Genomic DNA, 23,961 nt, shown 5'->3' with positions numbered 1-23,961 from the left:
TTAAATTTCGACCAACATGCCGCTACTTACTTTTTCTATTTCCTAGATACTTTCGGTTTTTCTAATTCCTAAAAAGATCGCAATACAATGTTTTGTTTTTGTCGATAAAGCATGCTATTTTGACATCAATGGATGGTTCATACAAACACACGCAAGTATATATCACATAATACTATTATTATTAGCAATATCTGTTTGCTAAATTTGCTTACTCAAACATTCCTTTAAAAGATCATTTAAAAAACTTTAGAAGATGTTGTATTTATGCTTCATGATGTGCTTTTCTAACAAACACGGGTCCGATTGTGCGGGCTGACTTTTAATTCCTTTACTCCAGAAATTGTGTTTCCACATTTTTATAACTCACATATATGCAAACAAGTTTTTGTATGGTAGATACCTTGAGATTCTTCTATAGCAAGCTTGCCCAGTATACACGTTGTCAAATGACATTACAAATGTACGATTGTTGCTCAAAATAAGACAAATATTCCCCACAAAGTGACGGATCCACCAAAAATGTTTCGGTGTCTACTTAGTGCATGTTATTTTTTTTTTTAAATAATAAATAATACTTAAAGTATGTTTATGTTGTGCTATGCATATGCAAGTTTCACTTTAATGCATAGGACATTGGTGCATTTTTACATTGTTATTACGTTCGTCAACGAAGACCTTGAGTCAGGTTTATACCGTCTATGATCGCTTCTCCAGTAATTAATGCCCTAAATATATTGACCAGATCTCTTATGCAAAGTGACGAGCACAAAATATTTAAGAGCGTAGTTTAACCTAATTAAATGTTAAGCAATAATAATAAATTAATTAAAAACAGGCTATATATGACTTGTTTCAGTCAAGTAAATTTAAAATACTAAACGATAATTACATAGCTTAACGGTTATAATATATCTGTATTAAAAATATATGTGTTTTACAAATGAGATATTAACGCATAAAAATTTGAGCATATTTACGCTTAATAGAATAATTTTTGAGAAGAGTACGTTATGGTTCAGTTATTTATGCTGTGTAATTGGTAATTATCCTTTAGAAGCACCACATATCTATGCTTGTCATAATACATTTATTTGACTAAAATAAGGATTTCAATAAAGAAGAAGTGCAGTACTAGTTGCAAAGTGTTAATTTTATTTACATACATAAATTCGATATTGCAAGTGGATGTTCCAGCCATTTTAAAGAGCCACTATAGCTCTGCCCTGATCCAAAGTTTAATACCTTTCCTGGAGCTCTGTTATTGTTACTTTAGAATATAACCACCCAGTCTTAAAGTGAGCTTCTGTAAACACCCTAATAACTCCGTTTGACGTTTAAGTAAGTCGTTTTTTAAGGTTATCTATGACATTCTGCTCGTCTGTGCTGCGACAAGGTATCGGTTCGTCCTCGTTCGTATAATTTATGCGTAGAATTTATCGCCTTAGACTTAAGACGACTAACTATCATTTAGATTAAAAGCACTTTGGATGTTTTTATTTGTAATAAACTAACGACGTAGTTAAGTAACCCAAAAGTGTGAAATATATTAATTAAGATGCGTTATAGCTTGGCTTAACATAACGCTGGAGGGAAAATTTAGCATCATATCTTATTAAGTATTAGTAAGAAGCTCACTTTTGTTTACTTCAAAAATTATAAGTGATCCTTTTTTTTTTCAGTAGCGGCTTTGTAGGATTGAAGAAGTGCTCTAAACTGTGAGCCTTCCTGTTCTTTCAGCATCCTAGGATCGCCTTCTTCGACGATCGAACCCTGTTCCATAACGATTACACGGTCAAATCGCTCAATTGATGTCACGCGGTGCTGTAAAATTCATAGAACAGGTATATACTAAATGACGCTGCAGATGAGTACACCGATATTCTGCAAGGGCATATAGGGAAAACACTGGTTTTATAAAACACATAAAAGAGCTACTGAACAGGGCTGCTAAGAAAGCCTAAATTTTACTTCAAGCGGAATGTTTAGTTAGGTCATAGTAATTTATATTTCTTCTAATTAATGAAGGGCATCTGCTGCCCACCTTTACAGATTTCGGGATTTCATCGACACCCTGTTGATTCATCACAGCAGTCAACGACTGATATTCAATTACCTTTTGGCTCAATAGAAAGCTTGTAAATTTGTGATCCAAAAGATGCCCCCAGGTTGTATGAAAGCAGTATCAGATTTACTATCAGGGACAGGGGAACATATAAATTATTTTTTTGCCCGTATTACGGTTTGAAACGCAGATGTCTGGTGTGATGCCTAATATGCACCACATATATTTACACAGCTTAACTTTAGAAGGTAGGTGAATTGCAATCGACTTTTTGAAGAGCAATCAGTCACTGAAGTTAGCAGTGTTTAATTAGATCACCTATTTTGAGAAACGCAAAGAGATCATACTAACCGCAATTGCGATTACTGTTGCATCTTTCCAAACATCTTGTATAATCTCCAGCATTTTATCCTCTAGCGAAACGTCTAATGAGGATGTAGCTTCATCTAACACAAGGACTTTCGAGGGACGCAGAATTGTCCGTGCTAAGCAAAATAGCTGTTTTTCCCCTGAACTTAGATTTGAACCCTCTTCTGTAATTTCGGCATCTGCAGGAACGTAGTACATGAAATGTCCATAAATGGTTGTTGGTAGTGCAAACATGTTAAACGAGATACGAGGTTGACGATTAATAAATCCTTTCAACTAAGGTCAAGCCAATTTTGACTAAACCTTTGTCGTTTCTTTAAGTATACCAATGTCTGTTTTCTATCTTCATAGATAAAAAGACACTCAAGTTTCGGATTTCTACACGTTTTTCATTTCGGAACCATGTGATATTCTTTGTCGTTTAAGACACAACTTTTGCCAAACGAATTCTAGCCATTAACAGCTGACTGCTTTTTTACAGTAACATACTCACCTCAAAGAGGAATAAACCAAATATATATTGTCATGAAAATTATTTTATACCAAACAACGGCAGACGCTTACCTAATCCGCCGGCTTCAATAACAATGTCTTTGACATTAGCTTTTTCTAAAGCTGAAAATAGCTCCTCATCTGAATAAATTCCTTCAGGGTCGAGGTTAAACCTGACTGATCCCTCAAAGAGTATTGGATCTTGAGGTATCATAGATAGTCTGGACCTGACTTCGTGGACATCTTCCTTAGCGAGGTCTATACCATCGATACGGATGTTACCCTGTGTCAAAGGGACCATCTGGAAAAGGCCCATCACAAGGGAAGACTTTCCCGAACCTGATCGGCCGCAGATGCCCACCTATAATTAATTAAATGTATCGAATGATATTCTTCAATAGATGTGTCTGAAGTGAGCAGATAATCTTTAGCGGAAGTATCGAAGTCAAGCAGTTTCATCAGATCGCATACGGGGTTAACAAACCAAATCGAATATCTACTAATTAGATATTTTTTAACAAATTCAATATTTCACTGCAATAATTTTGTGCCTAGACATTTTGGGACACGATAACTAATAATTAGCCGCATACATTTGAGTAAAGATTGCAAATGTGATACTACTACAAATGTGATTAGTACATTGAAAAAGACTAGTTCAAAGATAATTATTTATTCAAACAATGGCTAGATCAAAGGTGATCTTTCGCATCCAAAGAATCCATGTGCAATATCATTAATCTTCTTATCACAAAACAATCGCTAATAATAATTAAATTAACGCAAAAATCTTTCCCTACATTTTTTACGTTTACCTTCTCCCCAGGTTTAATGACTATGTCGACGCCATTAAGCACAGGTTGGTTCGAAGTGTCATATTTGAGAGTAATATTTTCAAATGCCACTCCACCAGAGTGTGGCCATCGTGCTCTCGCATAATTAGGGCTGCTTGGACTGCCCGGACCACCAATGGAAATAAACGGGATCAGCTGACTGGATTTGGCTTGCTCTTCTCGATATGCAGCTTCCGAGGGCAGCCTGACGTAGTTTTCGATTCGTTCGACAGAACTCATATACATCTCCACAAGTGTCATGTTCTTTACAACCCAGTTCAGATACTGTGGTATTAGGAGCGTATACGTCATCGTTAATCCTAAAGAACAGCAAACACATTGAAAACAAGTATACACTGTGGGAAAATCGCAGCGCCGGTATACACAGCTGGCATGAGCTCTGGCATCGGGAGAACGACGCCGGTCAGACCAACAGTTTGTTCGGACACTGGCAGAACGTTGTTTGTGCAAAGGCTTTAATAGGAATGTTCATTTTGATAAGGTTCGGACACACTTTGCCCGAAATAAGCTCTTTGATTTTAATTACTGAATTGACGAAAACTGCAAATTCACAAAGCTTACCGACATCGGCCGGGGCGATGTATCCCGCGAGAGCAGCCACTATGTTCGTAGTAATAACTAGAAACAGGATGGCAGCACCAAGGTAATCAAGAGATACTCCGAGCCAGCAGTTAGCAGAGTTTAGCATAACGACGGCGAGATTGTTTGCGTCGATCAGCTCATGAAGTCGATGAACGAAACCTGCCTGTCTTCCGTACAAACGGATCGTATGAAGTCCATTTAAGGTTTCACTGAAGTGCGAGACGATTGGAGATCGTGTGATGCATTCTAAACGTTGCAGCTCTCTAATGACGCCATAAACAAAAAAGAACGAATAGGAGCCCGTGTAACAAAGGTGGAAATAGCAATTTTATTAAAAACTTGAACGTATCTCATTATGAGGCTAGTGACAATTATAGTAGTACAAGAATAAGCCATCTCTGCTAACACGTGGTTATCTTTATTAGTGGTTGTGTAAAGTGGCGTTACCAACCAACTATAAATGCAAAAAGAGTTAAAAAATAAAACAATATCGGCTAATAGTTACCTTGAGCTGGCTCTGAAGAAATGCTGTAGGTACCAATAGACACCGAAGCTAATGCTGATGAAAACAAAGCTCACGGGGGTAACTATTACGTTAACAAGTACCACAGACAGACAAATCAGAATAAAGCGGATAAGTACAGGGTAACTTATGGGCAACTTCCGATCCACGACGTTCAGATCTCCAGCAAAACGATTTAGGACACGTCCAACAGGGTTCTGATCGAAAAATGATTGTGGACATGCAACGACGCTGAAATCAAAGACGAACCATAAAAAAAAGAGATATAAAAACAATACACGGGCATGTCTGATTAGTTGATAGGGCGATCAAATAATAAAACAGTGCTTTAATAATTCATATTTTTAATCAATCACGGACTATGTGAAGTCTGAAATCATTTCAGCTTTGGTCAGAGCATACGACTCTTGTTTGCTTTGATACCTTTTAAGCATCCTATCGTGAAGCGGCTTTGTGGCAGCGACCGTCGTGAGTTGAGCAACAAGATTTGCTACGAATGCAAACGCGACGTTGGTAAGTAAGAGTCCAGCGTAGTAAAACAAATATTCCCAGTTTTTTCGTTCAATTGCATCCTTGGACAATTCGGCGGTACTTTTGCGATTGAAATGAGACCACGCTGATAGCCAGAAATCACTAGCCATTTTAGTTAGTTGCATATCCGCAAAAAAGAATACAGTTAAAGCTACGGCTAACAGGCCGCAAGCTCGCGCGTAACCGACGTAAACGCTCAATGAGATCGAGCCTTCGCAGCGATCCTCATTTTCGGTCAGACGGCCGAATTCTTGATTGCCAGAATAACTTAGGAGCGCCTGTTTGCTTGTCAACAGCGCAGTTGCCTCCTTCACTGAAACGTGAAATTGTAGTAGATTCAATGCAGAACTGATGAAAACATTCTTTGAAGTTACAAGCACATTATGTAGGATACTCGATGTGAACATTCAAGTGAAGTCGTTGTAGAGGTAATGCCTAAGCTCTTCATAGGGCAGTATGCGAATACATCTTTATCATCCTGTCATTCATAATATATTACACAGTAGAAGACGCATACAAATAAAACTTTATTGCTTACCACGGGAAGCAATATGAAGCACATTGTTGACAAATAGTGTTGAACAGTGTTGATGTTCCGGATGGGAGATGTGTAACTGATTTAAACTGCATACGAAAGGTAAATACAAGTGACTTATATCTACATGGCATATGCATAATTTATATATTGTTTATCTTTGTTAGCTTATAAATTTTGAAGCAAAATAATACGGTGTATCCCTTGTATGTCAGGTGTTTTGTATCTACAATCTCGAAAACAACGGACTATGGGGCGATGTTGAAAGAAAATACCAGATGAAAAATAAAAATAGTGAATAGCCATACAGACAATCACAATACCTTGTTCATGATTCGATGCAGAAACGTTCGTGCAGGCTCGTCTTATTGTACTTGGAGAAACGGAACCGTCCAGCGCCATATTCTGACATCCACTCGCTACTGATGGGCGTCGATCTAAAATTGAACAAAAGTAAAATACAGTGTACAAGATACTAAACTAGGCGAAACCTACATTTTGCAAAGTAAGATCACTATATCTCCACACATAAATATGTGGTCAGGTTTGTTTACCGCAATTATTGCATTAAAATATATTATATAAAATATATATTAATAATTAATATTAATAATATATATTAATATATATATAAAATTACACAGCACTAGGAAACGAATATATAATAGGGCAATTTTATTGAAAATCGATAAATGTAGTGTCCTTATTTTCTTAACTAGCATAAAAAGCAACGCTTTTTCTATGGAAATAATTTCCGTTTCCGGGTCCGTGCCTACTATTCTATCAGCCGTTGGCCATCGTAAAGGTAATGTTGCCTTTTCCAGATCCCCTGACAACACTAGAATGGTCTTTTTTGGTCATAAGCTTTCAACTGTTTAACCTTCCACTAGGAAGATTTCACTAAGCACGGTCGCCTTAACAACAAAGGTTTTTTTTCCGAAGTTTCTTTGTTCCGATACATTTCAGTATCCGACTAGACATCAAATTAGCAAGTCAGAAGCTAATCGACAGATCCATGCAAAAAAAGGAATTCAGTTTTTCTCCTTTTTCGTAGCTTCATATAATTGCTTGCCGATACAAAAACTATTCCAGTTATTTTCCGAATAGTTTTTACTCTAATATATACTACTTGTTTGCTAATATTTTATTATCCCTTTTAGGAGAAGCCTAATATTTAGTTACAAAAATGATCTTCGCCTTAAAGCAATCCTAATCGTTATAGAAATCGCCGAGCGAGGGCATGTTAAACTAAGCATGCTGAATGCACTGCGCGCAAATTTACTACCCTTCTCAATTTTCTAACTTGATCCCATAACCAATCATATTTATCGTTGGAGGAAGTTTTATTTATGTACTTTTTATTCATGATATTTCACCCAGATTGTTGAATTCACAAAAAAAATGATTCAGCAACTAGCTATTTTGTCGATTTGACGCTAATATGATTATACGCATATATATATATATAAGCATATATAAGATATAAGCATACATACATAGGAAACAATACAAACAAGCTAACGAATAGATGATCATATGTTGTGTTTTCGCTACGGTACCAGGACGATTTGCTTCGCAACTTGCATGGTCGAGTACGTTCACGTTGCCCTGGTCATATTCCTGCATTCGCCGGGGTATGTGGTAAACAGTGTCGAGGTTTCTTTCCATTGATTCCGTCAACGACATTCTTCGCTTGGAACGTGAACGAGCCCTCAATGAGTCCCGTCGAGGCGCCACAGGTGGAGGCAATGGCTCTGAATCACCTTCAGAGTCAAGCATCTCAAACATTTCTGGTTTCTTTACACGAATTTCCTTAAGCGATAATCAGCAGTCCATAACAAAAAGCCATACAAAAAAGCTCAAAACATTATCATACATAAATCACTTGGATGCATTTGGTTAACATAGTAGGAAATACCTTAGCTCTGGTAATAGGGTTGATAAACCTGACTCGAATCGTATAATATGTCGCATTTTTAAGCTTTTATTAAGCTCATCCTATATTATCCCAACTGACGTGATGCTATGTGCCTGAGAAATTTTTTTGTGCGTCCTGGGCATCGTTGTGAAACATTCCAGCAAATGGTGTATATTTACGTCCGTATTCGAACCTAGGCCATCGTTTGTTCCCAAGATTAACAGAAAAACGTGTTATCCACTAAGCTGTCAGGGATAGCATACGATATACCTAACCTACTGTAGCTAACAGGTCAAAAAACGCAAAATATGCACGAGCTTTCAGTTAGTACTACTAAAGGCTGGTAGAAAGTGAAATCAACATCTTTGCGTGCATTTTCCTTGTTTACCTCATACATTCCTTGGGCACATATTCTACGCCTATGCAACAACACCAGATGATCAGCGTGTGGTAATAGATCTTTCTTCTGGGTTACCATTACCACGGTCCTGCGCTTTTTAACGAGTAGCTTAAGAATGGCATTCTCGAAGACCGTTCGAGCAACATGGGCGTCTAACGCACTAAGTGGATCATCGAGAACAACAAGTCGTGCCTCCGAATAGACAGCACGCGCAATTGCAATTCTCTGTCTTTGACCACCAGAAAGATTTGCGCCTCTTTCGCCGATTTCGGTTAGATCTTTCCCAGGTAACGCATCAAGGTCCGCCTCAAGTGCGCATGCCTCAATGACCTTCCAGTAGCGCCGATAGTCATACGGTGCCCCAAAGGTAATGTTCTCTCGCAGTGTCGTATTAATAAGCCAAGGCTTTTGTGGAACATATGCAACGAAGGTCATCCTTTTGCTGTAAATTATGTATACAGGCATAGATACAATGCTCTAATTTCGTATTGCATATTTTTCTTTAAAATATATGCTTCTTTTAATAGCGATTATTTTGTTTGCTAAAAATATGTCCAAGAACTGGTGTAATCAAATGACCTACTAATAATTAATTATATGTATATATATATATATATATAATAAAAATACCTTCTTACCTATTTTGCAGGCACAGATCATGATAAAGCTCTTTTCATACTTACTCTAGCCATTCAATGTTGCCTCTAGCCATTTCGAGCTCGCCTAATATTGCACTGAGCAGGGTCGTTTTTCCGGATCCGCAAGTTCCTGCGATGACTGTGAACTTACTAGCAGGAAGCTTCAGATTGAGATCTCCTAGTACCTCAGAGCCCTTGCTCCACTCCAAAGTGCCACCTGTGATGCTGACGAAATTTCGGGTGGTTGGTCCAGTGCTGTCAGCGTAAGTCGTTACTGTATCTGCGTCATCATTCTACAGAATCGACACCATTAGAACGTAATTATGAGAGGTCGGCTTATCTAGCAAGGATTGTCTAGTCTGTTCATGTCTTACATAAATGTATCGATTCAATCAAGCATAGTTGTTTTTACCTGTGCCAATATTAACTCCTGGTACGCTTTAGGTTCCCCCGGACTCCACGGTGCAGCAGTCTCTATTTCCGGTCGACTAAGGAACTCCTCAAGACGTCGCGTCGATACAGCAGCTGAGATTAAAACGGGAATAGCAAACGGAACAATGAATAGCGGCAAAGTAAGTTGGTTGAATAATGATAGAGAAGCGAATATTGCGCCGGCTTCTAACGGGTGACCCCCCAGCCATGTGTACAAAGCGAACGATATGAGGGGAACCAGAACCGATGATAGCATTGTCAGGAACGCTGCAGTCAATCACAACAAATAATGAAAATCGTGACAATCTTCTAGATCATTTGGAGACCTAATCATATGAGTATTCCGCAATGACTTACTGTATGATTATGGGGGTCAGAGAAAATTCTAATTAAAAAAAACGCTACTCACTGTTCATGGCAGCGCAAAATGCGTCCTTCTGAAGGAGCTGCCTTTCAAGGGAGCGAATTTCTTGAATTTTCGTAACGAAGGTCTGCTCCCATCCAAGAATTTTTAGAAGCTTGAGACCCTGAATGAGCTCTGTTGTCTTTTTCATTCTTTCGTCAGAAATTGTCTTCAAAATATAAAAGAAAATAAATGAAGCTCCTTTACATCTTTATTTATGTATTTATTTTTTAATCATAACTTTATTTATTTGACCGAATTTAACGACATCTTGTTGTCAAACAGTTTTCCAACAACATGAACCTGTTGCGTTTGATCAACCGAGCGCATTGACTCAATTGAATATTGTAACAAGAAGCTTACCGTTAATATATATACATGCATTAACATTAAATGCCGCACAAAGGTACAATATATATATATAGTTTTGCGACAGAGCGCAACATAATATGACATGTGTCGCCAGAGCGCACGGTACTCATAACTTTAAACCTACCATGGTGCGTGTCTGGAGGTGGCTCATGGTTCGTGATATTGTATATTGTACTGGAGCAACAGCCAGCAGTATAGTCGACGCAAAAAGGGCAGAAACTCCAAGAACATCATAGATTAAATAGAGTATAAGCCCAACCTGATATGAGAAACAGGGGGTGTTTAAAGAACAGATAAAACAGAAAGTGTTTTAAAATATCATAAAGTGCAAACATTGTTTTAGTAATGGTAATTCAATCTTAAAATGACGATAGGCGTCAAATATTTGAAAAGCTAATTGTTACTCTATACACCCAAATTTGTAAACTATATATATATATATATATATATATATATATATATATATATATTGCAAGTCTTGGTGTCTCAAATAAATTTCCTAATAGTATAATTTGCACATTTACCTTCAAGGGCAACATCCACAGGTAGTGGGCATTCGTGAATATCAGCATAACCTGGGCACAATCCGTCGTCATATGATTCACGATTGCCCTATCAATTTATGTAGGTAATTAATATAAGTAAAACCATTCTTATCATTTGACTGTCTCACCTTTTTGGTAGGTTGACTTAATTATTAATTTTTGACCGATGAAGGCACTCATATGCCATCGAAAAATTGATACAGAAAAGTAAACGGTTCCTATTACAGAACTTGCGATTGAAAGGCTAAAGCTCTGCACTGTGCTCTCTGTTGATGATCATTGGTTGGTTTCAAGGAACAATTCGTTATAATTTTTTTTTTAGCTTCTGATCTATTATTAGTGGGCCCACAGCGTAGAAATAATCTCTTTCAGTGAATATACACTAAAATAAATACTTGGCATTATTACTATCGGTAATATGGTGGTATTATTACCGCTCTACTAACATGTTCTCGCGATTTGCTCGTCGCTAACTAACCGCGTTCTACACGTTATAAGGTGGCATAATCTATAGACTGATAAATTATTTATATACTACACTTACCCAATCGATATATATGGTTGACCTTTTTGCTCTGGATTCCATTTGCTTTCTTGAGATTCGTGAGAAAGGTCGATGACGCCTCCAGAATCCGTATCCCCAACTTCCTCTCTTTGTAGACGGAGACGCAGAGTTTTTGAATAAACAGCCGTACGCAATGCTGACTGCGGTTAGATGAAACCAAAAAAATGCTCTCCAATTAAATGGACAGTTCTTATTACAGAGCTTCGTATGACAGCTTACCTATGGTACATGTAGGTCTTCCTCTGGGTTGTTCAGAAGCTAATGCTTATTTTATTAGTATTGAGCTAACATGACTACTCTTACAGGACGACTCTTCAACTGATATGGTATTATGTTCACTTATTTAGGGAGGACAAAACTTTAAGGTACGTGTCAATGTAGTAACTACATCTGCATTTAACTGATATAATACTTTTCAATATTTGATTACGCTCAATGTACATACATCAATGTACAATATGCAAAGATACATATAATCAAATATGTTAGCGCATATTGTATTCCATTCCCTTGATTGAACTTTATCTTCCATACGCTTAGATCCCACATGTGCTACCGACTGACCTGAATGTGCACGCCCTCCATGGCAACAATGTGCTGGAAGTTGTTAGCAAACGTGGACTGGGCTAGGGTGGACAAGAGAACAGCGACCGCCAAAAGGTAGCCATTTTCGAAGAGATCAAACACCGTCAGCAATTCGTGCTGCTGACACAACAGACGTACATAGGTTTTATATAAGGGAATAACCTTTTTCACAAGGAAAATCAACACTGATTGTACTTGATTGTACATAAGTGATCATATGGACATTCGAGTAGCACAACTATTGCGAATATCTGTGTGTCTGGGTGTAAAGAGCAATAAGAAGAAAAAACAATAGTCTGGTAGTCTCCATATCGGAAGTCTATAGCATAGCCTGAGAGGAACGCTAAGAATAAGGATTCACTTCGATCATAAATGAGGACTTTTTCGATATTATAGATGTCTTGATTCAAACAGTGATCGCATTTAACTTACATCAGGTAGTCTGTAGCGCTCAGAGTCAATAAACTTGATAATATACTTAATTGAAAACGGTCCAACCAACGCCAAAATATCGCCGCACACCTGTGAAAATACATACTAAAGAGTGTTTATGTCGGGATCATCGCTCAGTCACGAAAATTCTCTATCTACAGCCCAAAAATATGAACTAGATTTTAACTGAAAATTACAAAAGGATTCGGATAAGTTCGTACCTTGAGCAAAATCGCAAAGAAGTACCTCTGCCAATATGTTTTCAGGTATACTCGCCATAGGCTGATTCGTGACGTGACCTCACCGCTTAACTTTGCTTGACGCAGCCGCTCGAATTCTTTCTGCAAGTTTCGATCGAAGTGGCTGTGCAGATGCACATTTTGGTGGTCCTAAAAGGGTCATAACAAACTGGTATAATTTAAGCTTTATATGCGGACTGGTGAGTCCACAGGCTCGTGTAAACTTCGAGTCTAATGTTCGTTAGCTGGATGCAAAAAAAAACATATTATTTAATGAATCTGATGGCACTGAAATCTTTCATCGACGCTAATTATTCAATGCTTAATACTGAAGTTTGTATAGTTTGACTTCGTTTATTTAGTAGCAGATAAAACGGCTTAAATCTATCTGTTACCTTAGTTTATTAAGAAAAATAACCAATTTTATACTTACTGGAGCTGGTATGCCTAAATTTTTCTGCGTCAGTGGGGCAAGAAAGCCTTTACAGAGGAGTGGTAGTACCCATGAGAAGGTCACTTGACTGAAAAACGGAGCCAGCGAATACCTAGATATCACGAACATAAAAATGTAACGAACTAGTAGTAATAGGGCAGAATAGAATTACCGCTTAGGTGCCAAACCGCAACCTCTAACGTCCAAATGCATCAATACAAACAATAGTACAGATCTCTACATTTAAAAATTGATTTTTTTTTGTAAAGACAAGCCACGTGACTTTAGTATATATATATATATATATATCCCTGATCACTTCATTCATACTGCATACCTTCGGGACAGCAAATAAGCAAGAGCAGTAATTCATTCACTCTTTGACATGTCCTAGAGGAAAGTCCGATATGTATGCGTACTTTATAATATATAATGTAATAAATAATAATAATGAATTTGCGTTTGCAGAAAGAGTCATATCGTATGCGATTCGCTCACGCTCGTAACTTTACCTGTAAGTGATTTTCTCCCATGGGATGTTATCCATAGGCTCAATCCTTGCATGGCTGCGGTTAGCCTCTCGTCTCTGCAAAGTAAATATTAGATCGGTCTTCACTGCACACGTCCCTATATTGGTTAACAATAATTTTTGACATTGGTAGTATTTCTAAATTGCAGAAAGTAGGAAGAACGCAAGGCCTAGCATAGGTTTAAATTCAAACATTGTTTTGATATGAACCCTTTGAAAAATGCCAAATTGTATATTGCAGAGCTATACTATGCCCTTAAAACGCATAGTGATTTGAACTGCTGCGATACACTTTATCATTCAGCATGCGACTTTGTATCTGAGAACTTGGATCGAGGTTTTACTTCATGCTATAATAACTATGTATATGAAAGCTTTGTTATTCTTCTATTTACCGTTTGAGAAACAGCTGTCGTCCCTTGAATTAATGTTTCATTACTAAAAAGTTGCCATACACAGTAGAATCCTATTTTAGACATGATCATAAATAGGAGCATACTATATTGTACAAGATTTTTTTGCTAAAACAACTTATTTGCTATAGAATTCTCATTTATGTTGGTCCATTACTCGCGACCGGCCCTCGCACTCTTCTAGAAAAAAAATCTGTCTTCCGATGACCCATGTGTGACATCCGTGCTTGAACGAACAAGTTATGACTGATTCAACAACAGATCGGAGTTTCGATCACGAACATTTTTGTTTGTTTCTAAAATTCTCGTAGCTCTGCACTGTTGTTTAATGCACGAAACAGATTCATTTGAATTGATTTCAGTATTGTAGTTTTTCGATACCATTATGAACTCACTTGACACGCGAGCTTCAACCAGAAATTCTTATGTGCGATTGGTTTCTTGATCAGCTGTACTCACTTTATTAACAACTGATCATTTTCGTTTTGTTTGGCTGAAGAAATCTCTCCACAGAATTGTGTGTTTTACGTAAATGTGGAATGGCCATTGGCCCTACCTAACAATGCTAGAAACGTATTTTCTGTCAAACTATGGTCTTTAGTGAACTGAACGGGAAAAGTTTTGCAGGAAATTTAAGAGTGGGCAAGCATTAGTGTCGAAAGCTTCGCAATGCGCCAATTTGGCAACTAATAAAAAAGACAGCTGTACCCTATCTTTCTTTTGGTGAATATTATTGCCCTGACAGTCCACTCATCTTGAATATTGCAAACATGTAGGGTTCCATGAAATATTCTAAATGAACCGTTTTAATGGACTCCTCAAATCGAAGAAACAATATGCTAATAGTTATGCTGAAGAGTTCATCTACAAAGACTATGAAAATTCGATGTCAAAAAAATGAAATTGTAAGCAGTGTGCACGGCCGCTGATAATGAGAAACAAGAAATTGCGATTCAAGTTAGTGCAATTACCAGACATTTTATGGTAACGTTAATAAAATACTATTTGAACATTGTGGAGAGGAAGAACATTGAATTGAGGCTCTTGCATTTGAAGATTCGAAATTATGAGTGAGACTAGGACTAGCACGCCCATTGATACTACTAAGACTTTCCCATTCAGTCCTTTTAGACGGATTATTAAAAGCATGCCTTAAAATCTGTGCCTTTTCTCCTCTAGTCCTATAAACATTAAAAACTCTTTCCCAAATAAAAAGAAAAGTGTTGTAACACGTAATACAGCACGAGATAAAGGGCAGCGTTGGGTAAGATACATTTCTACTTCGTACATTTTGAAGCTGAACTCGCATCATACATTTCACGTATACATATATATCAAGCGAAAATCTGCAGATAAACTCACCTGCATAAAAAAGACGACCAACTCTAGCATTAGCAATATGAAGGTGAGCGCGGCCGATACCAACGTGTACTGAACGCACAAATGCTTCCAGTTCGCTCCTTTATCAGTTAACGCCAACAGTTTGAACAATTGGCCCGAAAAGCTAAACAACCAGTAGATTATAAGTAGGCTGAGATGTCTCCAGCGATGGGTTCGCTCACAGAGTGCGAACATCAAGAGACTGGCCGCGCAGCCAAGAAGCGCGCCTCCTGCATGGAGCATCATATGAATTCCGTAATGAGGCTCGCTACTTTTATAACTTGTGAGTAAGACCGTGTCACCCAATTCGATAAGATGCAATCCGATCAGCAGCAACGTAAGCAGCCACCGAGCCCGATGTAGCGGGAATAGCCGACCCGAGTGCTCTTTTTTTTTATATAAGGTTGTCGCAAAGGCCCAGAATGCCAGGACAGTTAAAGACAACACGACATGAACCCCTGATAGAGCGAGATTCGACACGCACTCACGTACATGACTGTGAGCACATAGAAGAAGAAACTGCTGAGATAGAGCTTTGCCACCACTACTTGATTCTCCGGTAGGCCAAAACACTGACGTGGACGTTTGATCAGTCCCATTGATAATTTTAGAGGGTTGCCCATTATCATTTGGATTCCAGTCCATTGCACATTCACGAAAATAATTCCAACCCACTTTCGCTGGGCGCGAACTGCATAAACCACCTCGGCAATTACAGTTGTTAGAATGGTTTAGCCACCCAAACACAGATGCATGCCAGCCCTTGCACGAATGATGTGTGTACGAGAAGTATACGGAGAAAACCTTCAACCGAAAACAGCGGTGAACGCGTTCTTAAAGCGTACGCAAAACAAATGTCTGCACGTGTTTGCACCCTGCCATCCTGGTTGTGATATGCGAGCAGCACAACTAAGCAATCATGGTTGCAAGCATAAAAAACGTCGAATGAATCGACTAAGATTTTCGTACTGAAAGACAGAAATGAGATGTTCGGTGCAGGCTGCCCCTGAGAGATTGAAAAGTGACTCTCCCCTAGACAAAACGTCGATGGCGAATAATGTCGTTAGAAAATGAGCTATAACATTATACTCAAATAGGAAACAGAGCTTTCTCATAGAGAATACCATTCCCCACAAAATATAAATCTAAGCCATACGTTATAGCGACAGACATTCTTGTCGCAATTTATTGCCATTTGAGGCAAGTCTTAGGAATTTTTACATGCTTCATAATATTGAAATGATGAAAATGCTGTAAAGTGTAAAATTACTGTCCACAGTAAGCGTAATAGGTTGGAATATTTTTTTTTATAGTATGGTATCGTGCTTTAAGGTTTATTCAGGTTAGGAATGCGCTCGATCTAAGCGTTAAAGCTGAACCGTACTAGTTTGAAGAAATCGTATGCGTATATCATGAGAAGCCAAACACCGCTAGTGACGTTCCTATGTTCTAGTGTATTTAGCTCAATTTCGCTGTCACGAATCATTTAGAAGGGAGCTGACCGAAATATCACAGTGAGTGCGACTGCATTACAAAAATATAAAGCTGTACGTTCCTGATAGCCCTTCGCGTCTTTTTTCCACAACCACATTGATAGTGAGCAACTTGGCCAGCTTGCGGTGTAATAATCTAGCTCTTTTCAGCTAAAAATTTCCTTTGAGGTGTAGGTGACACTTATTACATTCTAGATTGCAAATTCCAGTGTCGAAAAATATAGAGCTTCGAAACGATGTCTCAGGTAAACAGCAGCAGATAGAATCATTCTGCGTCTTCGACATTTCGCTTGGTAAAGAAAAAGCACTACCTGCATGGAATAATCAGAGTAGCCCAAGAAAATCTAACTTACTTAGTCGTAGCAATCGCACGCCAATGGCCCACAATGCTTATAGTGTCTAATCAGCTTCTGAATGCTTTTTGTTGGAAAAAATTGTTATCTTGTTGAAAAAAAAAAGATAAAATATCTATATTTTATCTACTTTTTTCGACAAGGTAACAAATATATATATATATATATATAATAGTTACGATTGCTTTGATACTCACTACAGTGCAAAATGTCGCTTAGCCTTAATCCCACTATCTAATTTAACTATTTTTAATTATCATGATTTATTTGCATCGTTTTACCATCTCAAGCCCTCTCTACGTTTCGGGTTTTACGTCGGGTATCACCGTTAGGCCTTCCATTAGATGGCTGGCTCCCAGTACGAAACGAACAGGCCTCACTCAAGCTTAGCACCCTCTGAGTCCGTCTACCCTTTGAATAAATCAAACTCTACGACATGTGATGGCCTCGCAGCGTGTGGACGATCATGCTTCGTGAGCTTGGTAGCTGAGATATCCCGCCATATTGGTAACGCGCTGTTCCACCACGGGAGAGTCAGTAAAAAGTCAATAGGACAATCGAGAGAATGAGTGAAAATAAAACTTGAACGGTGACTTCCAGTCGTATACCAGCATATGTTTATGTAATTTTCTGCTTTTGAAGCCCGCAGGGCTACATCATTAATGAAGTAGTTTTTACATGGGTCTAGGCAAAAAGCCGTGAGTATCTATTTCCTGTAAATGAGAATATGAGTAAGCTACAATACAGCAAATACCATAAGCGCAAAATGGTATTAAGAAATGTACGGCAAGATGAATGCCTAACGACTGAACATTCGCAAAAAACTTGTTACAGTACGACGTTTCCTTCTTGTATTATCAATTGTCACTATCGGCACTTTGGTACCTCGATTAAATCCTACCATTATTTGGAACACACCTTTTGTCATAAATGAATACTACTCCTGGGACTTCAGATAGATGCGGTCAGTTGCTACTGGTCCTAAAATATTTGCTCTGTGTATAAAATGTATGTGCATCTGTGGTCAAACTAACTTGTTAATTCAGTAGCTGAGAACATTGTTGTAGAAAGAACACTTTTCAGTTTTCTTTTTCTGAAATGAGGTTGACTCATGGCGTTGATACAAGCACCATATTTCCAATATTCTGGTGGCTTCGCCAAAAAAATCATCATCATCAAATATTCAAATATGAAAATCATTATAGAAAGGTACTTCGGGATGCGAATAACGGCAGAAAGAAAAAAGAAGCTAAAAATGAGTAAAAAAAGTAAATAACACAGGCAAAGCTTTATTTATGGCTTTTGGATTATAGGATGCAGCTGCATTGAAAGCTGTTGAGTGCATTTCAATAAGATTAATAGTAGCCCCTTGACCAATAATACCAAAAACAGCTCGTAAAATTGATTGGTAAAAATCTTACATAATATATAATAAAAAATGTTTATATAAAATATATGATTAAATGTAAAATATATAATTGTTAATTAGAAGGGGATTTTGCCTGGTCGGTTTAGTAGAAAAAGTTTCAGACCATTTCTCTATAAAGGAGAAAATGATTCAGAATTTCTGAGAGCCTTGAAAAAAATGATATGCGCCAGAAGGTGCGATTGACAGCCTTTGTAACCAAAGAAGCTTCACATTTTTGCCTTAATCTTACTGTGTGAAAAAATGCGGAAAAATAAGTTGATAATTACGCTGTACGTACACATCTTTTTATGAAATATAGACTAATATAGTTCTTGTATATTAATCCTATATGATTTTGCATAACGGAACTAATGCTAAACGGATATCGGTGATGTGAAACCCTAAAAGAAAAAAACCTTCAGTAAACAGGACATCAGATGTAAACATCCTTAAATAATCAGGTTTTCAGTTTTATTGTAGATCTGTACATTCGAATGCCATCTTCTACATACATTGTCAGTATGGCATTAAATTTAATTTACCTTCACAATAATTTACTTGTTGCTTCAATAGTAAAGCATCTTTGTTCTTTTAATCATGCACTCTTCTATTCAAACAGGATGGCGTTACAAATATTTTTTTTAGATCAACAACCGTCCTACCACACGTATGTCTAAATGAAAACATGATTTATCTATTTATCTAATGTCTTTTTTTCATATAGCTGTTAATAATGCTCTATGCATTTAGTCCCTACGTTTGGCGTGCATTTCGACAATAATTTGCGTATAATTCATTGTAGAATTATACGCACAAAGGATTTACAACAGTGCCATTGCTCAGGATTCTACTGAGTATGTTACTTGTTTGCGTCCGTACAGATAACAGCAACAATAAACACGACTTGTTGCTTGCTTTGCATTTTTTCTGCTTCTATATTTTATTTTAGTGCCACCCATAGAAACCCTTTCTTTGTGCCCCCTGGAGCTATTTATTAACGCTCAATTAATTCGCTTTCCGCGAACGCTGTCTCTCAGCCGTCACGTGCTCCTTATTATTGATTTTGTTTTCAAAGCCTGTGTAGACCGTTTAAGCAATGTCGTCTGCACAAAGCCTTCTACACTTTCATTTCGAGTCTCAAAAACCCTCCTACCTTTATCAAGCCCCTGTAAACGAACGAACATGAAAGTTCGACTTTTCGTTGCTTATAGTAAGACTCTATAGTGTGATGGTATCACAGCTTTTCCGACAACGGCCTTTAGTCAGATCTCTTTTTAATAGACTTGGTCTGTTTCCAACTAAAGCAGCATTAAATGAATTTAAGTAGGGGTGCATTGGCGATTATTGCTATAACCTAAAGCCGAGGGAGAAAGTTAATGATTATTTAGTACAACGCCTCACAAAATATCAAGAAAAAACAACATAGCTAATTCTAGGATTGTTTCCCACGGCAAATTGTAAGCAACCTCGCAGTGCATTTGCATGATTGGGTTAGTCATTCCGCAGTAATATGAAAGCTTTACAGGTCAATCATTTGCTCAATTGAAAATGAGTGAAGTTGTGAATGATTTGATAACGCCACCAATCGGTTGGAGATAAAGGTCAGAACGTTTCGAGTGTGCAAGGAGTACTCTTGAAATCGACAAAGGAATACCTTTTTAATGAGAGGTTAAAGACCTCGAATTTTTTTTAGTTTGTGTTGTTTTTTACACTGCGCAACCGGTATAATGATGCTGCAATTTGGATACATATCATACACGAACATACTTAAAGACGGTCACGACTGTCATTGGAACAAAAATAACATGACTTTTCTAAATACACAAATATTAAAGAAAATCTTCATACAGCATAGAGAGGCCAAACCCGCTGCGAATTAAAGAGAATACTGTATAATAATAATTATATTGAACTGACTGGTGTAAATATATACATGGTTTTCTTTCGTCAAGTGCGCATCTATTTCTCAAACGTATATTTCCTTTAAATTTGCTGGCCGTTTAGTGTCCCGTTTATATGCACAATCATTGTCTCTCCATCTCTTGCTTAATTTTTATTTCTTGTTTAACTGATGCATGCTGATGATACGGCAGCACTCTGGTGTTATATTTGCATCGTTGTTACACAAACTCAAAATTTAAAAAAAAAACAAAGTAAAGTCAGGAATGAAATGTACTTAGTAAGCCGTAGTAGGAGAATCAAAAATAAATGAAATATACGATAACGATTGCAAAGCTGATAAAAGGGCCACGACATAAAATGGGGCACTGTCACGTAGACTAAAAGTTTCCATTACCCAATCAACGTATTGTCCCATTTCACCATCAATTGTGTCTAGCACATGCCTTTTCCATAAAGCGACCAACGGCAAAATTGTGTGTTGGGCCATTGTCACTCACGTCAAATGCCACCTGTTCACTTAGGCAGCCACTTCGTCCCATGTTTACCCTAGTTTTTTCCTACATAAATTCCACCTTGCTCTTTCATATACAATCACGAAAGATGCACACCCCACTATTACCTTACTACTATTCGCTAACCCGACTTTTAGATAACCTATCATCTAGGGCAATACTAGTCATGATTCGGTTGCTGAGTGCCTGAAGCTTTATGTATGCCCTGTCTCTTTGCGAGTTGTCTATCCAAGGTGGACCTATAATTGAATTAGATTAAAGATGCATCTTGGGCAACCCCATAATTGTATAGCACCCTATGGATGTTACTCTTTCTGTCATCAATAGTTCCGTTATTTAGGAGTGATCATCGTAGTAGCTGTCAGAGGTTCCCCAAGCACTCTGACCGCTCGGCCAAAGTGCAGCAGTCGGACGGTCGAGATTCAGGTGGGCCAAGTATTGCTGCTGTTGGTTGAGTACGTCTTCGAAATGCGGTGTATCCCTTCCGTTGACGAAGCCTGGCGGCGGGGAAGTCACGTGATGAGTGGACGGCGTCGGTGGTCCGCAGACAGGCGGGGACCAAACGCTATCGCCGGCCATACCCATATAATATCCGCCCCATCGTTGATCAACTAATGTGTAAAAAAGTTAGCAGTTAGACTGTATGAACTCGACACAACTCGATGATAATCTAATAATAATGACAATAATAATAATAACACGCACGTTTCAATATGCAATTTCACTCAATAATTAGAGTGTACCTACCTAAGCAGCTAGTCTAAGAAAAAATAAATCAAAGAACCCTTTCTGAAACAAAATTTTTCTCTTACTTCCTGGCGGCGATGTCGGATAGCGATTTTGCTGCTGCTGCAGTTGTGGCTGCTTTTGCTCCTGCTGTTGCGTATAATGATGCGATGGTGAAGCATTTTGCGGCGGCACATTCTCGTACATTGAATGCGGCGATGGTACTGACGAGATTGAGTGCGTTGCTGGACCCACCGTTTGCTGTGGCATCGCCGACGATTGATTATGGAAGAAATCGTATAAGGAGTTTGGCTGATGCTGTTGATATGACTGGGGCTGTGCATGGCTGTGTTGTTGATGTTGCGACTGTGTAGAGCCCCCTCCCTGAATATGCGTTCCGTATCCAGGGGTTTGCCGCTGCATCATTGCATACGAACTGTTTCCCATGTTCGAGTCGACACTGTGATATGGCAGAGAACCGTACGGAGACAGAAGCCCACTGCCAAGACTGCCTCCAAGGCAAGTTGACTCTATCGTCGGACTCCTAGAAACGCCAAACAATCCTGGCATATACCCTGAGTCCTTTTGTGAGCTTGCTTTTTGTGCCTGTGATCTACAAATATGAAAACAAAATAATTACTTTCGGCTGAGAATAGCAATTTATGCAGGACATAAATAACAACAGAAAATAATTTGACTGACTCCATTCATTACGTATCCGTGTTATCGGGACAACGCGCTAGAACTTCTCTGTCGCTTACTAACCTCCAAGAGCATAATAATTAAATGGCGCAGAAATTGCTTATTACTGCGTGCTCGCTGCTCATTTCAGGATTATTGGAAGTACGAGCAAAGCCACAACCTGTGATCTCATACAAAAATCTGAAAATTGCCACGAGAGGCACTGATGTGTGCGGTTAACTATTTTTTTTTATAATTACTGCAATTAACATAGTCGCACCAGTAACATTTTAGCCGTTTCACTCGATACATTCGGATAATAGAAAGTACTTTTGCTTGCTTGAGCCTAAACATGTCTGTCTCGGTATTTCGATTGAAGATTCATAAGCTGTAGCTCAAAAAATCTGAATTTCAGTAAGGCATATTTAGTGGCTTATAAATTTATTCCCTACATATATAGATACATTCATTTGTTTTACAAACCGGTGATCCCATAACGTTGATTCTCACGGTTTAAAACGTACACCGTGTTTTGGTAGGGCAGGCTAACGGGAGTCCTATTTTCCGCTATGTTTGCACGCAGCAACAACAGAATTCAGCAGTAGAATCTGCGAATGAAGTATTCGCAATGAAAGTAAATGAGTGTAAAGTGATGTTTATAACATATTGAATACTTACACGGCCTGGAAGGATAACTCGAGATTATGTAGCAGTCGACGCATACTCTCGTCCGGAACGTACTCTTCGTCTCCGCTTCGGCTGCCGACTGATAGCCCGTCACTCACAATCCCTGACATCACAGACGTCGTGGATGTTGTTGATGATAATGCTGATAGCAAGGACGGTGGCCTGGCCGGTGAGCTTACCTGAAAGCCCCGAGAAAAACGGCCAATGCAGGCACGAGAAGCGGAGCACCCCCAATAGGAAGCCTGTGAGATCGATGACTCAGCAACTTCGCATTGTATGAGACGTTCAGAGATGGGTAAGCTAAAGATTGCAAAGCGCAACCCTATGATGTTAATTTCTAACTAAAATATCACATTAATGTCGTCAGACAAGCACAGTAATGTACATATGGCGTTTGAATGGGTAATACAAAGAAACATCTACAGTTATAATTTTCGTGACTCCTTTTCCATCTTTTCAAATTTCCTAGCTTTTTAACAGCAGAATAACGAAGCAGTTAACACGTGATGTAGAGAGTACTTTCTCCAACTTTGTTCTCGTTATTGCATTTATGCCCATAATTACGACATAATCACGATGAACCGCATAACTTTCAACCGGTGTTAATCAATACTTTCTTTCATATTTGAAATTCACTGCCTTACTTTAACAATGCAGGCTAATTTATTATCAAACTGAATTGGACTGTTCGTCTAACACCGACCGCCAACTAATAGAAAATTTAGTACACCGGAACTAAATAATGATGAAAATCAAATTTGCTTCTTTATTAAATTAAAAATCTATACGATTACCACACTCAACCGGTAACAAGGTATGATTACTACGCAATATTTTTTTGATCCTAATCACAAAATACATTTGTATGTACAAGTTCTAAGGCGGTTGATTTTCATCATCAAACAGATGTAAGTAATTCGGTTGGTTTTAGGTTTTTTTTTTGTTTTCAAACGATATATGTGTGAGT

At 38.2% G+C, this 23,961-nt stretch overlaps 2 protein-coding genes and 1 long non-coding RNA gene across 14 annotated transcripts in view; 1 reads left to right on the top strand and 2 right to left on the bottom strand.

The window, feature by feature from the left end:
- Positions 1-1,129: 1,129 nt before the first annotated feature.
- Positions 1,130-16,021, bottom strand: LOC111245535 (ATP-binding cassette sub-family C member 8-like). Of its 6 annotated transcripts, none has more exons than XM_086981924.1 (22): positions 15,215-16,021; positions 13,423-13,496; positions 12,911-13,022; positions 12,460-12,627; positions 12,239-12,328; positions 11,786-11,926; positions 11,201-11,361; positions 10,636-10,723; positions 10,236-10,370; positions 9,746-9,908; positions 9,317-9,603; positions 8,950-9,197; positions 8,255-8,708; positions 7,463-7,760; positions 6,272-6,385; positions 5,306-5,726; positions 4,865-5,113; positions 4,339-4,622; positions 3,739-4,076; positions 2,996-3,284; positions 2,414-2,610; positions 1,130-1,821 (listed from the first exon to the last, which is right to left on the bottom strand). In XM_086981924.1, exons 1-22 carry the CDS (start codon positions 15,875-15,877, stop codon positions 1,654-1,656), a joined length of 5,142 nt encoding a protein of 1,713 aa, XP_086838050.1. In that variant the 5' UTR covers positions 15,878-16,021; the 3' UTR covers positions 1,130-1,653. The 6 variants fall into 6 exon arrangements, with proteins under 6 accessions (XP_086838050.1, XP_086838052.1, XP_086838055.1 ...); XM_086981926.1 differs by having other exon boundaries at positions 7,508-7,760; XM_086981929.1 differs by having other exon boundaries at positions 9,317-9,429.
- Positions 16,022-16,179: 158 nt separating this feature from the next.
- Positions 16,180-19,384, top strand: LOC147757504 (uncharacterized). 2 transcript variants are annotated; one of them, XR_015322479.1, is made up of 2 exons: positions 16,180-16,746; positions 17,369-19,384. It is a non-coding gene; the product is annotated as an uncharacterized LOC147757504 (long non-coding RNA). The 2 variants fall into 2 exon arrangements; XR_015322480.1 differs by lacking the exon at positions 16,180-16,746 and adding an exon at positions 16,835-16,970.
- The window catches only part of LOC111245804 (terminal uridylyltransferase 4-like), a 17,123-nt gene continuing 12,088 nt past the window's right edge, over positions 18,927-23,961 (bottom strand). For 5 of the 6 annotated variants that reach the window (XM_022794605.2, XM_022794606.2, XM_022794603.2 and 2 more), the window contains exons 9-11: positions 22,986-23,173; positions 21,713-22,239; positions 18,927-21,511 (exon numbers count right to left, since the gene is read on the bottom strand). In XM_022794605.2, coding sequence (XP_022650340.1) covers positions 21,237-21,511; positions 21,713-22,239; positions 22,986-23,173 — 990 coding nt within the window. In that variant the 3' untranslated portion in view covers positions 18,927-21,236. Of the gene's footprint in view, positions 21,512-21,712; positions 22,240-22,985; positions 23,174-23,961 lie in introns of those variants that run through there. The other variant, XM_022794609.2, reaches the window with a different exon arrangement.

Source organism: Varroa destructor, unplaced genomic scaffold (genome assembly GCF_002443255.2).
Source record: "Varroa destructor unplaced genomic scaffold, Vdes_3.0 BEIS01000002.1, whole genome shotgun sequence".
In the NCBI taxonomy this organism is placed as follows: domain Eukaryota; kingdom Metazoa; phylum Arthropoda; class Arachnida; order Mesostigmata; family Varroidae; genus Varroa; species Varroa destructor.
Note: the sequence above shows the minus strand (reverse complement) of the source record. Positions and strands in the feature narration are given on the sequence as shown.

Bases quoted from the DNA above. Each gene is read 5' to 3' on its own strand.
- LOC111245535 (XM_086981924.1), bottom strand. From the start codon at position 15,877: ATGGACTGGAATCCAAATGATAATGGGCAACCCTCTAAAATTATCAAT. The intron at 13,023-13,422 runs GTAAAGTTACGA...CGTGATATCTAG, and splicing joins TGGGAGAAAATCACTTACAG to GTATTCGCTGGCTCCGTTTT. The intron at 4,077-4,338 runs GTAAGCTTTGTG...GCTGTTCTTTAG, and splicing joins CATCGCCCCGGCCGATGTCG to GATTAACGATGACGTATACG.